Here is a 16,410-nt window from a genome sequence, read left to right as displayed (position 1 = left end):
TGCCTAGGTTATTTATATTCAATAAACCTCAGTAACAAGGAACATAGTGGGGGAGGGGGGGGGGGGTTGGGATGGTGTCTGTTATTGTCGATTGTCTGCTATAATGAAGTAAGGGATTATCATTTTATAAGTAGTAGAAACAAACAACTGCAGATACTGGTCAATACACAAAAGGACATAAAGTGCTGAAGTAACCCAGGTCAGACAGTATATCTGGATAACATGGATAGGTGACGTTCCAGGTTGAGATCCTTCTTCAGGCTCTCAGTCAGGAAGTGGGTCTGGAATCCAGGTGATTTGACGGCTGGGGGAAGAGGCGGCAGGCAGGCACATACGACCTGGAAGTGGCCGAGGAAGCTGTGTGGGCCGGCGGTGGTGGCAGTAGATCCGTCCTGGATGCCGGCAGGGAGACGGTGCAGGCTGGCGGTGGCATCGGCAGCCCAACCTTGCAGCGAAGGTCGGTAGGTCCATCCACCACAACCAAAATCCGTCGTAAAGAGGTCCATGAAAACTGTATATCATAAACTATATAACAGCACAGATCCCTACAGAACTGCAGTGGTCATAGAACTCCAGCCAGAATATCTACCTTCCACTACAATCCTATGCTCCCTAGAGGAGCAAAGGGGCTTAAGAAGAAGAAGACTACAACCCTCAATCTTCCATCTATTATCTATTCATTTAAAACTGCTCAATGTTGCAAAATATTTATGGATTAAAGTTAAAACCAGGTTGCAAGTCTGTGAAGAAGTGCATATTCATTCCCTGGCAACAGTCTTGCATTCAGCTCCTTCTCACCATACGGGAAACAAACAGAATAGAGCACTAATGCCCAGAGGGAAAATACACAATTTGAAATAAAAGAAAGAGAAAAAGAGCAGGTTCCAAAGATAGTTGTGACAAATGTGAGATACATGCATGTTAAAGCAATGCCCGGTTAGAACTTACAGAGCACAGTAAGGTGAATGACATTTAACCGAACATAACCATGCCAAATCTTTGACTATCTAATTAGTTCTAACCCTCTGCTCTGGCTCTATATCTCCACCATTTATTTCTTCTAAATCACCCATCAAATTTCCTTTTGAAATACACAACTGACTCTGCCTCTATCACTTAATGCATTGTATCTTAATTGTATAATGCCTGCATAATGTACTGCTAATCTTCTCCCCAAGAGAAACGCAATACTTGACTTGGCTCTCGAGTTGCTTAATTTGGAAACAGATTCCAAATGCTTTACTTAAATATCCTTTTCTGACAATTCACTATTTATGATACAAATACAGTGATGGCATTTAGAAATTAAAATGCTCTCACTCACCCAGTCCGAGACTGTCCAACTTTGTCACAGATGTCCAATATGAGGCCCCAGTCCTCTGAAGTATTCATCTCACTTGTCGCTTTCTCTGTTTAATTATAAATAAAAAAATGAAGCAAACCATATGTGCCAGAAAGCATTTAACTAGCAAACATTTGAGTACAATTATTCTGAGAAACACAGGCAAACAGTCATGTCAATCTCACAAAATGCCATCAAGGTTTAAAGTATTTAAGATGCATTTCAATTTTTTTTTAAGGATGTGAGAGTCAATGACAAGACCAGCATTTGTTGGGCACCACTGATTAACCTTGAGATGGTGGTTCCCGAAGAGATGCAGTCCCGATGGAGATATTCTTGCAGAAATGTTGGGTAGGGAGAAGAAAGAAAAAATCCAACAATATTCTGGTTATTAATTGATCCAAACTTGCATTTTGCAGCCATCAATAAAGTAAAACAGTAAATAGAAACAAGTCTTGCCATGTCTGATCCACCATTCGAAATGAACAGAAGTTATCTTTAATTTCAGTTTCCAATTTTCTGCACTAACCTTGACTTCCCCAATATCCAGAAGCCTACTGTTCACCAACTGTGCCTTCTGCAGGCTCACTATGCGCTCAAATAAAGAAGTTTCTCATATACATCCTGAACAGATGACCCTCTTAATTTTGAGACAATGACCTATGCATCTGTTCTTAGACCCTGCAAGATCTTTGTAATTTGTGCAGCCCCAGTCCATTTTCAGGTACTAAGTGAAGCTGGAGAAAGATACTTTTATTGAACATTTTAACTTTGCTATACAGGCAATTCACCCGACAAACACAGTTTTACATGACACTATTTTTAGATTTCACTAGAAGAGGACATTTCTTGAAAAGTGCTCTAGTCTGATGATCACCTTTTGCCTGAAACTCTTGACTCCTAGGAGAAATTGAAAAGAAAACGTTGAAAGTTTTTTCCCAGTATTAATTCCAGTGGGACCACTGCACACCAAACAAGAAGTCCACAAATGTTTTGCTGCAGATCGTTCACTTTGCTTCAAGCAACATCAGACATACTAGGTCGTTACACAGTTAGCTGCCGAGTGAAAATGGCATGAAGGGTGTCACAATTAGCTCAGGGTCATGGAGGGAAATTAGGTGAGGGATTAGTCAACTGCTATCCAACATCATATACCTACCTATATGGAAATCATAGTGTCATACAGCATGAAAACAGGTCCTTCGTCCTAACTCACTCATGCCGAGCAAGATGCCCCATCCAAGCAAGCCAGTCCCATTTGCCCGCTCCAGGCCCATATCCCACTCACACTTCCCTATCCAACTACCTGTCCAAATATCTTTTAAATGCTGTTATTGTACCTGCCTCCACTATTTCACCTGGCAACTTCTTCCATATACCCAACATCTTCTGTGTGAAAAACATGCCCATCAGGTTCCTCCAAATCTTGAACAAAACGCAAAGTGCTGGAGGAACTTAGCGAGTCAGCCATCATCTGTGGAGGGAATGGACAAAGTATGTTTTTGGTCAGGGCCCTTCTTCAGACTGAACCCAACCTAAAAAGTGAATTAATTGGCAGTTAGAGAAAAATCTTAATGAGAAGTAGCCTACCCAGTAGGAACCACATTTCAAAAGTAATGTCATTCAGCATTTTGTACCTTAGGCCAATGGTGCTAATACAGAATGCATTTCAACAGGAACCAGCCTCTTCTTATCCACTTAAATTCCATGTACACTATCAAGCAAGAATTTCATTGTCCTATCTGGAAACTCTCTTGACTTGACTACACTGGTTTGATGTCCTGGATATCTACAGGATACAGGGCTCTTAAATAATTGCTAGTGAAAAACATGTTAGCAGTTTGCTGAATGCACAACTTTGTGTACACTACTGTAAAAACAACATTAAACTGAAAGTGCAACCTTCCTGTTTAAAAACATCAAAAACCTTTCTACCAAAAGGGTTAAAAACAATCAATAAAAGCAAATGTGGAATAAACTTTTTTTTTTTTTTTTTTTTAAAGAGACATTGCATTTAATGTTTTTTTTTCTCACTGTGCAAACATCTGTACAGCAATACATTAATGAACATTAATGAGCATACATTGATGTGTAATAAACCGAATTTGGCAGGAACTTCTGGGAATAATGTGGCAGATGCAGGATCTTTTCACTCAAAAGAAGAAGAAAGATTCTAGGGGGAAGAAAGAGGTGACCGTGGCTGACAAGGGAAGTCAAGGATAGTATAAAACAAAAAGAGAATGCATTAAACATTGCAAAGATTAGTAGGAACCCAGAGGATTAGGATGTTATTAACTGAAAAGGCAATAGGGGGAGAAAAGATAAAATACAAAGGTAAGCTAGCCAATAATATAAAAGAGGATAGCAAGAGTTTCTGCAGTTATATAAAGTGTAATAAAGAGACAAGAGTGGACGTTGAATGCTGGAAAACTATGCAAGAGAAGTGATCATGGGGAATAAAGAAATGGCAGAGGAGTTGAATAACTTTTTTGCACCAGTCTTCATAGTGGAAGTGACCAGAAATGTGCCTGAAATTCAAGTCGGGGAGTGGAAGATAGTGGATTGGCTATTACTTGGGAGTAGGTGCTTGGAAAGCTGAAAGGGCTGAAGGTGGATGTCACTTGGACCAGATAGACCGCACCCTAGGGTTCTGAAAGAGATGGCTTTAGAGATTGTGGAGGTATTGATGGTGATATTTCAAGAATCACTTGTCAGGAGTGGTTCCAGCTGATTGGAAAATTTCCAATATTACCCCGCTGCACAAGAAGGGAGCAAAGCAAATCTGCCATTCAATTATGGCTGATCTATCTCTTCCTCCTAACCCCATTCTCCTGCCTTTTCCCCATAACTCTGACACCTGTACTAATCAAGGATATATCTATCTCTGCCTTAAAAATATCCACTGACTTGGCCTCATTCGCCTTCTGTAGCAAAGAATTCCACAGATTCACCACCCTCTGACTAAAGAAATTTCTCATCTCCTTCCTAAAATAACGTCCTTCAATTCTGGGGCTGTGACCTCTAGTCCTAGACTCTCCCACTAGTGGAAACATCCTCTCCACGTCCACTCTATCCAAGCCTTTCACTATTCTGTATGTTTCAATGAGGTTCTCCCTCATTCTTCTAATCTCGAATGAGTACAGGCTCAGTGCTGACAAACACTCATCATAGGTTAACCTCCTCATTCCTGGGATTATTCATGTAAACCTCCTCTGGACCCTCTCCAGGGCCAGCACATCCTTCCTCAGATATGGGTGCCCAAAATTACTCACAATATTGCAAATGTGGCCTTACCAGCACCTTATAGAGCCTCAGCATTACATCCCTGTTTTTGTATTCAAGCCCTCAGATGTGTCTGCTGCCACATCATAGGATGTATCAATAATTTTGAAATAAAGATACAATACGGTTGCGAGGGAATATTAAGTGTTTAACTGCACTGTGGGCAGTCATGTACTGGAGATGGTTTTCAAAAATGGAATTGAATTGGCACTTGGGAGAAAACAGTGGGCAGCAGTGGAGTTGCTGCCTTGCCATGCCAGAGACCCGGGTTCAATCCTGACTACGGGTGCTGTCTGTACGGAATTTGTACGTACTGCCGTGACCACTTGGGTTTTCCCTGGGTGCTCCAGTTTCCTCCCACTTTCAAAAGACCTACAGGTTTATAGGTTAATTTGGCTTGGGTAAAAATTATAAATTGTTCCTGGTGTGCAGGATTGTGCTAGTTTATGGGGTGATCGCAAATTCTCCCATAACATTATATAAGTGTTTTCCTAGCGAGTAATAATATTTATTTTAATTTAAAATCTATGCATTAATGATTGAATACTGGACAATTAGTTTAATTATCGGCTGTGTTAGGGTAGTTATTAAATGAAATTAAAGAATTATTGCAAGTGTAAGTAGTATATACATACAATTAAGATTACTTTGGGAAACACATGTTTCTGACTTATTCAGAAACCAGTTACAGGCCGTCCTCAGGAAAGAGACCCTTATGTAACCCGGGGACTGCCTGTACCTGTCCAATAAGCGACCTGTCCAATAAGATAGTTCGGAATAAGCGAGTTCAAAGGTCAATATGCATAAACAGCCTTGGAAAACAGTGGAACAGTGAAGCAGTGGACCTTCATTTCTTCTTTTTTCCAGCTTTGATTCTTCTAGGTAAGAAAATACTACTTTCAAACTATGAAAAAGTTGTATTTATGGTTCCTTTGTTTTAAAAGCTAAGATTATTTTGCTGTTTTTATTGCTTTATTAATTTGAGTATAGGAGCAGAGAAGTTCTACTGCAGTTGTACAGGGTCTTGGTGAGACCACACCTGGAGTATTGCGTACAGTTTTGGTCTTCTAATCTGAGGAAGGACATTCTTGCCATAGAGGGAGTACAGAGAAGGTTCACCAGACTGATTCCTGGGATGTCAGGACTTTCATATGAAGAAAGACTGGATAGACTCGGCTTGTACTCGCTAGAATTTAGAAGATTGAAGATCTTATAGAAACTTACAAAATTCTTAAGGGGTTGGACAGGCTAGATGCAGGAAGATTGTTCCCGATGTTGGGGAGGTCCAGAACAAGGGGTCACAGTTTAAGGATAAAGGGGAAATCTTTTAGGACTGAGATGAGAAAAACATTTTTCACACAGAGAGTGGTGAATCTCTGGAATTCTCTGCCACATAATGTAGTTGAGGCCAGTTCATTGGCTATATTTAAGAGGGAGTTAGATGTGGCCCTTGTGGCTAAAGGGATCAGGGGGTATGGAGAGAAAGCAGGTACAGGATACTGAGTTGGATGATCAGCCATGATCATATTGAATGGCGGTGCAAGCTCGAAGGGCCGAATGGCCTATTCCTGCACCTATTTTTTATGTTTCTATATTTCTATTTTGCTTTGTTGAGTGAGCAAGATCATGCTCATCCGTGGTCGGTGTTTGACCCGGGTCTGTTGAGTTGCTGCTGGGCCGTCCCCTTCTTCATCCCCTCCCGGGTGTCTCATCCCTGTCCGGGGGCGACTGGAGGAAGCCGGAGGTGTAGGGCCAGGCTTGCAGCCGGTGCGGGGAAGCCGAGTTGCTGCAGCGCTCTGTGTGTATGGTTATTGTTCAGCTTTCACCGGTGCCGGGGGGGGTTGGCCGCTGGCGGTCCCCCGGCCCATCGGGGAGCGGGGTTGGGCTGGAGTTGGCGCTTCTTCTCCGCACTGGCTGTGGACCTGGGGCCGCTGGTGTCGTCGGTCCGGGGCTGTCAGTTGGCCCGGCGGGAGTTGAGCTGAAGTTGGCTCAAGAATTCCATTGACTTTCACTATTCTGTTAATTTCAAGGCAACGGAATACCGAACTCGCTTATTCCGACTGCGCATGCCCAGGTCATAGGCACACGCTATAAACATTCTCGGCAGCTGTGGTGCTGCATTGTGCACAGGTCTGTGTTTCATCCGTGGTCAGGGTCAGGGTCGGGCCCGGGTCTCCGGCACTGCGGGCGCTGTTGAGTTGCTGCCGGGCCGTCGCCGTCCCCTCCCGGGTGTCCCGTCCCTGTCCAGGGGTGGCCCTGGGCTTGCAGCCAGCGCGGGAGGGGGGAGCTGGCTCCAGATGGGCTCCGCATATCCAGCTGGGTTGGCCGGCCACTGAGGCGGAAGCCTGGAGCGGAGGTGGGGGGCGGCGCTGCTGTCCCATCGGTCTGGGGCTGTCGGTTGGTCCGGCAGGGCAGGCGGAGTTGAGCTGGGGTTGGTGCTTATCTGTGCTGGCTGTGGGCCTGGGGGCCGCTGCTCCAGGCCGGTGTCCCTATGGTTAGGATGTCTCTGGCCGTCCTCAGGCAGGGATGGGACACTTGGGGGGGGGGGGGGGGGGGGGGGAAGACGGAGATGGATGGACGGGGATGGTCCAGTGGTGGCCTGGCAGTGTTTGCGGCACCGGGGACCCGGGTTTGATCCTGGCTGCGGATGAAGCACGGGTCTGTGTGCATGCAGCTACCGAGAGCTGTCTTTCCGCCGGTCCAGTCTCTCCCCCCATATCCCACTCGCATCTGCCCCCTCTATCTCACTGTTACACCCCACTCTCCCACTACCTCGCACCCTCGTTCCTCAGATTAAATTAATTTTTAAACATAAATCATAAATAAAGATAAAGATAAGAATTTTACTTCGGAGTCACGTGTGACTACATGAAGACCCCGCCAGCACGCATGCGCGACATAGCGTCTCACGCAGTGCAACAGCGAACGTGCTCTCCCGCAACAAGTTTAAAAACGGGACCTCCAGGTAAGTAAAAATTACTCCGAGGTCGTATTTGGAATCCTTGTTCTGCTTTATCGTTACAGAGAACATGAACAAGGGAAGACAAACAAAAAAGGTCGTACCCCGTCCTGCTGCGATGGCCCAGGAGGGTCCCAGTAGTGGGGGGGCGACCGGCGGCACCTGGACAGCACACGCTGCGGTCCACAGTCACCGACGGAATCTCTGTACAGCCGAGCCCAACGCCACAAGCTGCTCAGCTCGAACAACCCTAACAAACCATCTCTAGATGGCTCAAACAGATATTGGGAGCTGCTGGGGTGGATACTGATATTTACACATCTCGCTCCACCAGGGCAGCATCTCCATCGGCGGCTAAGAGAATGGACGTGCCATTAGACCACATCCTGGCAACAGCGGGGTGGTCCTCGGAAAGAACTTTCCATAGTTCTGCAATAAGTAGGAGGAAAGAGTAGGAGTAAACGGGTCCTTTTCACAATGGCAGGCAGTGACTAGTGGGGTACCGCAAGGCTCAGTGCTGGGACCCCAGCTATTTACAATATATATTAATGATCTGGATGAGGGAATTGAAGGCAATATCTCCAAGTTTGCGGATGACACTAAGCTGGGGGGCAGTGTTAGCTGTGAGGAGGATGCTAGGAGACTGCAAGGTGACTTGGATAGGCTGGGTGAGTGGGCAAATGTTTAGCAGATGCAGTATAATGTGGATAAATGTGAGGTTATCCATTTTGGTGGCAAAAACATGAAAGCAGACTATTATCTAAATGGTGGTCGACTAGGAAAAGGGGAGATGCAGCGAGACCTGGGTGTCATGGTACACCAGTCATTGAAAGTGGGCATGCAGGTGCAGCAGGCAGTGAAGAAAGCGAATGGTATGTTAGCTTTCATAGCAAAAGGATTTGAGTATAGGAGCAGGGAGGTTCTACTGCAGTTGTACAGGGTCTTGGTGAGACCACACCTGGAGTATTGCGTACAGTTTTGGTCTCCAAATCTGAGGAAGGACATTATTACCATAGAGGGAGTGCAGAGAAGGTTCACCAGACTGATTCCTGGGATGTCAGGACTGTCTTATGAAGAAAGACTGGATAGACTTGGTTTATACTCTCTAGAATTTAGGAGATTGAGAGGGGATCTTATAGAAACTTACAAAATTCTTAAGGGGTTGGACAGGCTAGATGCAGGAAGATTGCTCCCGATGTTGGGGAAGTCCAGGACAAGGGGTCACAGCTTAAGGATAAGGGGGAAATCCTTTAAAACCGAGATGAGAAGAACTTTTTTCACACAGAGAGTGGTGAATCTCTGGAACTCCCTGCCACAGAGGGTAGTCGAGGCCAGTTCATTGGCTATATTTAAGAGGGAGTTAGATGTGGCCCTTGTGGCTAAGGGGATCAGAGGGTATGGAGAGAAGGCAGGTACGGGATACTGAGTTGGATGATCAGCCATGATAATATTGAATGGCGGTGCAGGCTCGAAGGGCCGAATGGCCTACTCCTGCACCTAATTTCTATGTTTCTATATGTTTCTATAAGCTGATTGTAAAACCTGTGTCATTTGCAGAGAGGATTTTAAACTCTGCAAATATATAATTTAAGCCCGGGGGAGCGTTATTTTCTTTGTTATTGTTTAAAATAAATATCGGTATTGGTTTATAAAACAGATTCATGCTTAATTACGATAACATACTTCCTCCCTTGGATGACTTCGGCAGTGAGTGAAGCATGGACTGTTACACGGTTTCTAATCACAGAGCTTTAAAATCTTCACGTAGTCACTCACGTGACTCCGAAGTAAAATAGTAAGATTAAACGAGAACTTACCAGTTTGAAGTTTGATCTTTATTTTATGAGGAGTTACGATGAGGGATTACGTGCCCTCCGCTCCCACCCTCAATTATAAAGGTCAACTGGTATCTTAGTTCTCCTTATCTTTACTATGTTTATTTCAATTACTGTGTTTTCTGTGATTCCCCACCGCTGCTTTGAAGAATGTCGCGCATGCGTGCTGGCGGGGTCTTCACGTAATCCCTCATCGTAACTCCTCATAAAATAAAGATCAAACTTCAAGCTGGTAAATTCTCGTTTAATCTTACTATTTATACAGTTTATACAGTCAGCGCTTTGTTCGCTTTTTCTTTCTCGCCTGACCTTTGACAAATCCCATAATTCCTTGCGTTTTTCGGAATACCAAACTCACTTATTGTCTTTTACACATTGTAACTCAATATCCCTCCCCCTCATCCTTCAGCTGCTCGTTTTAGCCACCATTTTCTATGTGAAAATCTTAACATTCGGATCACCAACTCTACCCATCGCCTATCCTATTGCCAGCACAGTGTTTTTTCCTCAGTTAATTGCCACCCAATCAATCCACTCTCATCTGCTAGCAGAGCGATGAAAGCTAAAAATCAAGTGTGCTATTAACCAGCAATCACTTGCCAATAAATTATTCATTGACTCATTAACATTCACTCTACAAAGATGCCCATTCACTCTACAAAGATGATCATCTCCAACCAAAAGGTCTGACTACCTATCGTGACATTACCATTAACCAGTTCCCCATCAGTTATATCCTGCAGGTCTCCATTGGCCAGAAGATTAACTGGACCAACCACACAAGTACCGAGGATTTAAGAACAAGTCAGAAATGGGCTTCCTTTGGCATGAGGTTCTCTTCATAACACCCAAAATCCGTGCAAGGCATATCAAGGGTTAATTGGATTGGTAAATGTTAAAATTGGTACTAGTGAGTGTAGGATAGTGTTACTGTGCGGGGATCGTTGGTCGGCGCGGACCCGATGGGCCAAAGGGCCTGTTTCCGCGCTGTATCTCTAAACTAAAGTAAAAGGATTATGAACAGACCTGTGACTGTATCCCAATGAGTCCGAAGAGTCTCAACCCAAAACGTCACCCATTCCTTCTCTCCAGAGATGCTGCCTGTCTCGCTGTGTTGCTCCAGCATTTTGTGTCTCCCAAAGGAACTAATTTGCTATCACCGGTGTTGGGTAGCATTATTATACCGAATTGGATAGAACTAAGGAATTGTAAGGATAAAAAGACTCTAACGGGACTTATCTACAGGCCCCCCAAACAGTAGCCTGGATATAGGGTGCAAGTTGAATCAGGGGTTAAAATTGGCATGTAGTAAAGGTAATGCTACAGTTGTTATGGGAGATTTCAACGCAGGTAGACTGGGAAAAAAGGTTGGTACGGGACACCAAGAAAGGGAGTTTGTGGAGTGCCTCCATGATGGATTCTTAGAGCAGCTAGTATTGGAGCCTACCAGGGAGAAGGCAATTCTGGATTTAGTGTTATGTAATGAACCTGATTTGATAAAGGAACATGAGGTTAATGAACCATTAGGAGGTAGTGACCATAACATGGTCAGGTTTAATCTACAATTGGAGAGGGAGAAGGGTAAATCGGAGGTGTCAGTGTTACAGTTGAATAAAAGGGACTATGGAGACATGAGGGAGGTGCTGGCCAAAGTTGACTGGAAAGATACACCAGCAGGGATGACAATGGAACGACAATGGCAGGTATTTCGAGGAATAATACAGAAGGTGCAGGATCAGTTCATTCCTAGGAGGAAGAAAGATTCCAAGGGGAGTAAGGGGTGACCGTGGATGACAAGGGACATCAGGGACAGTATAAAAATAAAAGAGAAGTATAATGCAGCAAAGATGAGTGGGAAGCAAGAGGATTGCATAATGTTTAAAGGGCAACAGAAGATAACTAAAAAGGCAATACGGGGAGAAAAGATGAGGTACGAAGGTAAGCTAGCTAAGAATATGAAGAAGGATAGTAAAAGCTTTGTTAGGTATGTGAAGAGGAAAAAGAATTAGTTAAGACCAAAGTTGGACCCTTGAAGACTGAAAAAAGGTGGATTTATTATGGGGAACAAGAAAATGGCAGATGAGTTGAACAGGTACTTTGGATCAATCTTCACTAAGGAGGACACAAACAATTTTCCTGATATACTAGTGGCTAGAGGATCTGGGGTGACAGAGGAACTGAAGGAAATCCACATTAGGCAGGAAATGGTGTCGGGTAGACTGATGGAACAAGGCTGATAAATCACCAGGGCCTGATGGTCTGCATCCCAGGGTACTTAAGGAAAATGGACATGGGAGAGCCAGTGGATGTAGTGTACCTGGACCTTCAGAAAGCATTTGATGAGGTCCCACATAGGAGACTAATGGGCAAAATTAGGACACATGACATTGGGGGTAGAGTGCTGACATGGATAGAAAATTGGTTCGCAGACAGGAAACAAAGAGTAGGGATTAACGGGTCCCTTTCAGAATGGTAGGCAGTAACTAGTGGGGTACCGCAAGACTCGGTGCTGGGACTGCAGCTATTTACAATATACATCAATAAATTTGATTAAGGGATTCAAAGTAACATTAACAAATTTGCAGATGACACAAAGCTGGGTGGCAGTGTAAACTGTGAGGATGCTATGAGAATGCAAGGTGACTTGAACAGGTTGGGTGAGTGGGCAGATGCATATCAGATGCAATTTAATGTGGATAAATGTGAGGTTATCTAAATTTGGTAGCAAAAACGGGAAGACAGATTGCAGTTAAGATTTGAGTACAAAGAGGATGTCCCCTAGCTACTGGACCTAATTTAGAGGAGTAATATGCAACTGGTCTATGTCTATCCCCATGCTTTTGCATTAGTACCGAAGTGGCACAGTCAGATAGAATTGTACAATACAGCTGGATTCGTATAATGGCCTTCCCAATGCCGGGGCTTGCATCAATGATCTTTTTAATTTCTCAAATTTTAATCTCAAAATTCCAGTGCTTTCTTTGTTCATTTAAATTTGCCCTCCTTGCTGGTATAGGGTGTTAGCTACTTGGTTTCTAGAGCTATATTTGGAATCCAGGGTCTGCAATAATTAACCATGCCCAGCCATTGTCTCATTTGTTTGGCTTCTTTTGGGACTGGAAATTCGCAGATAGGTTCGAGTCTGCTCTTCTCAAGACATCTTTCGGTGGCCGAAATTATAATTCCTAGAAATTTTACTTTCTCCTGAGCTACCAGTACTTTTGATGGTGAGACCACATATCCTAGATCAGCTAAATGGTTTAGTAGTTGTGCAGTATCTTTCTGCTTACTGGATTCATTTTTGCTGGCCACTAATAGATCATCCTGCACTTATGTTGAATTCATTTTGAACTTCAAGGTACTTTGTTGATCCTGCAGACACCTGGAAAATAAAGTAGGCAAATTGATAAATCCTTGAGGCAATCTGATCCAGGTGTATTGTTGGCCCCTATATGTGAAGGCAAACAAATATTGGCTGTCTTCATGAAGAGGAAGAGAAAAGAATGCATGTTGTAAGTCAACTATTGAAAGACTTTTGCTTCAGCCGGTATTTGGGCTAGGAAATGGGCATGGTTTGGCACTAGGGCGTGAAGTGGTCCCACAACACAACCGTTCCCTTAGGTCTTGCACGAGTCTATACTGGCCCTCCTTTCCCGGTTTTGGAATGTCAAGAATAGGGGTGTTACAGATTGATTGGCACTTCACCAATATTCCTTGTTCTAGCAAACCCCAAATTAATTTGTCAATGCTGCTGATGGCCTGTAGATTTAATGGATATTGTTGGATTGAAGGAAGTGTTACTCCTTTCTGGAGAGATACACGGATGGGATTGATGTTCACGCAACCTACCCGAGCTGTGTCCTCCGCCCACACTTGAGGGTCCACATACTCGTATACCTCACTCCCCAACTTTCCTTGGGGCCTGATAAAATTCAACAACATATTGATGAGACAAATTTTGCTATTGATAATTATTCGGGTCTGTCAAGGTAATTGCCTTTCTTACCATCGTTCCTGGTCTTTAGCTTTGGCCAGGAAATTCACCTTTCGGGTGACGTGAGGAGCAACTTCTTCAGTTCTTTTCCATAACTGTGCTGGTATTTTAGCATTCTCAGCAGCTCCCTTTTTGCCAACATTTCGATCTCCCAATTCTGTCCTTCGTATGATTTAAAGAAGGTTTCCAACTCTCTGTTCTTCCCACTCCTAATGCAAGCCAGTGTGATGTGAAGTGGGGGTTATTCATCCAGATCTATGGTGTAACGTTGTCGTATGGGAGCCCAGGAGGTCACCATTATGCCACATTCTATTTTTAGTTGGAAAGCACAGAGTAGATCTCTCACCATCAGGTTGCAATCTAATCCAGTAGTTGTCACAAATCTATGTTTGATTGCCTTTCCTCCATATACTACTTTGACTGGCTCAGAGATGGGATACTGGTAAACTTGGCCTTGAAACCCAGACAGGTTCTGAACTTCTCTTGATTCTGGTAAATTATAAATTGATTGAAGAGATGACATGGATGCACCTGTGTCTACTAGGAAGGTGCAGATTTTACCTTCAACCTGAAGAGACAACATAGGTTTATCATCAGACTTGCATCTAGTCACTGTTAGGTTTGCTAATCATAGGCGTGTGAATGGGTTATTCTGGGGAAAGGAGATTTGTCCCCTCGGCTCTTGATTTTCCTGCCAGTTCCCTCTGTGCTCTCTAGGATCCCATTGATCCCTCTAGTCTCTTTGATCTTGGAAATTTCTTCTGTGACCCCCTCTTCGGTTCCTTTCTTTATTTGGGCACCTCCTACTCCAATGACCTACCCCTCCGCAATTATAAAGGGCCTGTCCCACTTTCCCAAGTTATTCACAAATTCTCCCGAGTTTTCAAATTCGCAGAATGCTCGTAACGAGTCCCTAGGAGGCCGTAGGAGTCCGTGGATAAATCGTAGCGACTCGTTATGCCAGCCGTAGGTACTCGGGGCTATTCTTTTTTACTCGTGGAAATTTTTCATCATGCTGAAACAACGTCCCGACTTACCTGATGCCCCGAGTACCAACGGCTGGCATAACGAGCCGCTACGATATATCCACGGCCTCCTACGGACTCGTTACGAACATTCTGCTAGTTTGAAAACTCAGGAGAATTCGTGAATGTCTCAGGAGAATTCGTGAATAACTCGGGAAAGTGGGACAGGCCCTTTACAGTGGCCCATTCCTGATGGCTGTTATGTCCTCGAACCTGGTCTTTGGAGGACTGGCACTAGGGCAGATGCTTCTCTATAATATCGGTCTGGATATTACGGGACTATTTTCTCCCAGTCCAGTTTGTTGGTACTCGGGGGATTCATGGTTCAGGGTCGAATCGTGGTACTTCTTTTCTGATCACATATTCAGTTTTTTGTTTTACTGCAGGCGGGCTACCCTGCTTCTTTATGTCCCTCCAGTGATATCTTACAGCCCTAGCCATTTGACTGGCACTGTTTTCTGTCCAGTCCATGTTATTGGTCTTGATGGATTCTGCTACGTTGGTGGGAAGGCAATTCAATAAGAGGGCACAATATTGAGGGGATTTACTCAATTTCTGTAATTTAAGTCACCCGATTGATCCATATATAATTCAGAGAATCGCTCTAAAAATTCATCTACTCCTTCTCCCCTTTTTGCTCTTACATCTAGTATTCTGGCCAAATCAATTGGTTTTTGAAGGGTGTTTGCAAGGGCTGTTAAAACAGCATCTTCCCTTGCACCATTGTCTGCGATTATATTTGCGAGAGCTTCATGTTACGGATGTCCTAAATTCGTTAGGTACCTGGTATGCTCGCTTGGGGTAATTATTTGCTGGATCACCGCCCATAAATCTGCGTGATAAACTCGCATTGTAGTTCTTATGGTTTTTTTTTTTACTGTATTTTAATGTTGCTGTTTTTACCTGCACTTTCTAACTACTCGTACTGTTTTATCAGGGACTGGATTGTTTTTAGTATGTGTGAAATGTTTAAGTTTTATGTGAGATGCTCCGGTATTCCGTGGGAAACGTCTTCTCATTTTGCACTGTACAACTGTTGCTTTGCAAGATGACAATAAAGGTTGATTGATTGATTGAAGTGATCCACAAAAGAAGCGGATGATTTCCTACTATCGGGTATTTGACTAAAAATAGCCATAGAAACATAGAAATTAGGTGCAGGAGTAGGCCATTCGGCCCTTCGAGCCTGCACCGCCATTCAATATGATCATGGCTGATCATCCAACTCAGTATCCATCATCTCGTTAGGCTTCCATGGGGAATAGACTCTAATTGTACAGGAATTATTTGCACTGGTTGGATCAAAAGAAGGATTAGGCATTTCCATTACAGGGAACTGTCTAAGGGTTGTTTGTTTAGTTTCAAGATCTACCTTAGCATCTTCAATGGTTGTCTCACTCCCAGATGTATCTTCCCCTTCACCAGGGGGTTCACGGTATCTTCTAAATGATTTATTTCCTTCTCTAACTGCTTGTCCTTTTTGTCAAGGGATACGCTCTTCTTTCTCCTTATGAGTTATTTTTTGAGTCTGGCTTCTGGTACTGTGAACTCTAGGACTATCTGCAATAGATGGAGCGGTCGGGTTTAAGGAAGTCTGTGCCATGGAATCTAATTGTCTATTCCGTTCACAAGCTCCACAATGTGTATCTGTGACATGGGGATTGCAAGATGAATAAGGTGGTGGAAGTGAATTCCTAATTTTAACACTTTCCCAATCTTCTAAACAATCATCATCATCCCCCTCGTACCCAGTGCCAACCATCGGATCCTCACGCTTAAAACTTATGGATGCCAGTTTCTTTGTGGAAGATTTTCTTTTCTGCTTATCTTTAATACTCTCAGGCTCCTCCCTTAGGCTACCTGGTGGTTCAAATGCTTCAGTATCCTCTAATTTTATCCCCCGCTTTAGAGTTGCTTCCTTCCAACTTGCCATTCTTTCCACCGCTCTATTCACTTTCTGTTCCTCGTAATAA

At 43.8% G+C, this 16,410-nt stretch overlaps 1 protein-coding gene across 3 annotated transcripts in view; it reads right to left on the bottom strand.

Annotated features, from left to right (window-relative positions):
- Positions 1 to 16,410, bottom strand: part of stam (signal transducing adaptor molecule) — a 68,191-nt gene that overhangs the window by 41,159 nt on the left and 10,622 nt on the right. For 2 of the 3 annotated variants that reach the window (XM_033015253.1, XM_033015245.1), the window contains exon 2: positions 1,325 to 1,409. In XM_033015253.1, the coding sequence (XP_032871144.1) occupies positions 1,325 to 1,409 (85 nt within the window). Of the gene's footprint in view, positions 1 to 1,324; positions 1,410 to 2,219; positions 2,243 to 16,410 lie in introns of all 3 variants that reach the window. The other variant, XM_033015260.1, reaches the window with a different exon arrangement.

The sequence above is a fragment of the Amblyraja radiata genome, chromosome 2 (assembly GCF_010909765.2).
Source record: "Amblyraja radiata isolate CabotCenter1 chromosome 2, sAmbRad1.1.pri, whole genome shotgun sequence".
Classification (NCBI taxonomy): domain Eukaryota; kingdom Metazoa; phylum Chordata; class Chondrichthyes; order Rajiformes; family Rajidae; genus Amblyraja; species Amblyraja radiata.
The sequence above is the reverse complement of the archived record's forward strand: the minus strand, read 5'-3'. Positions and strand labels throughout refer to the sequence as shown.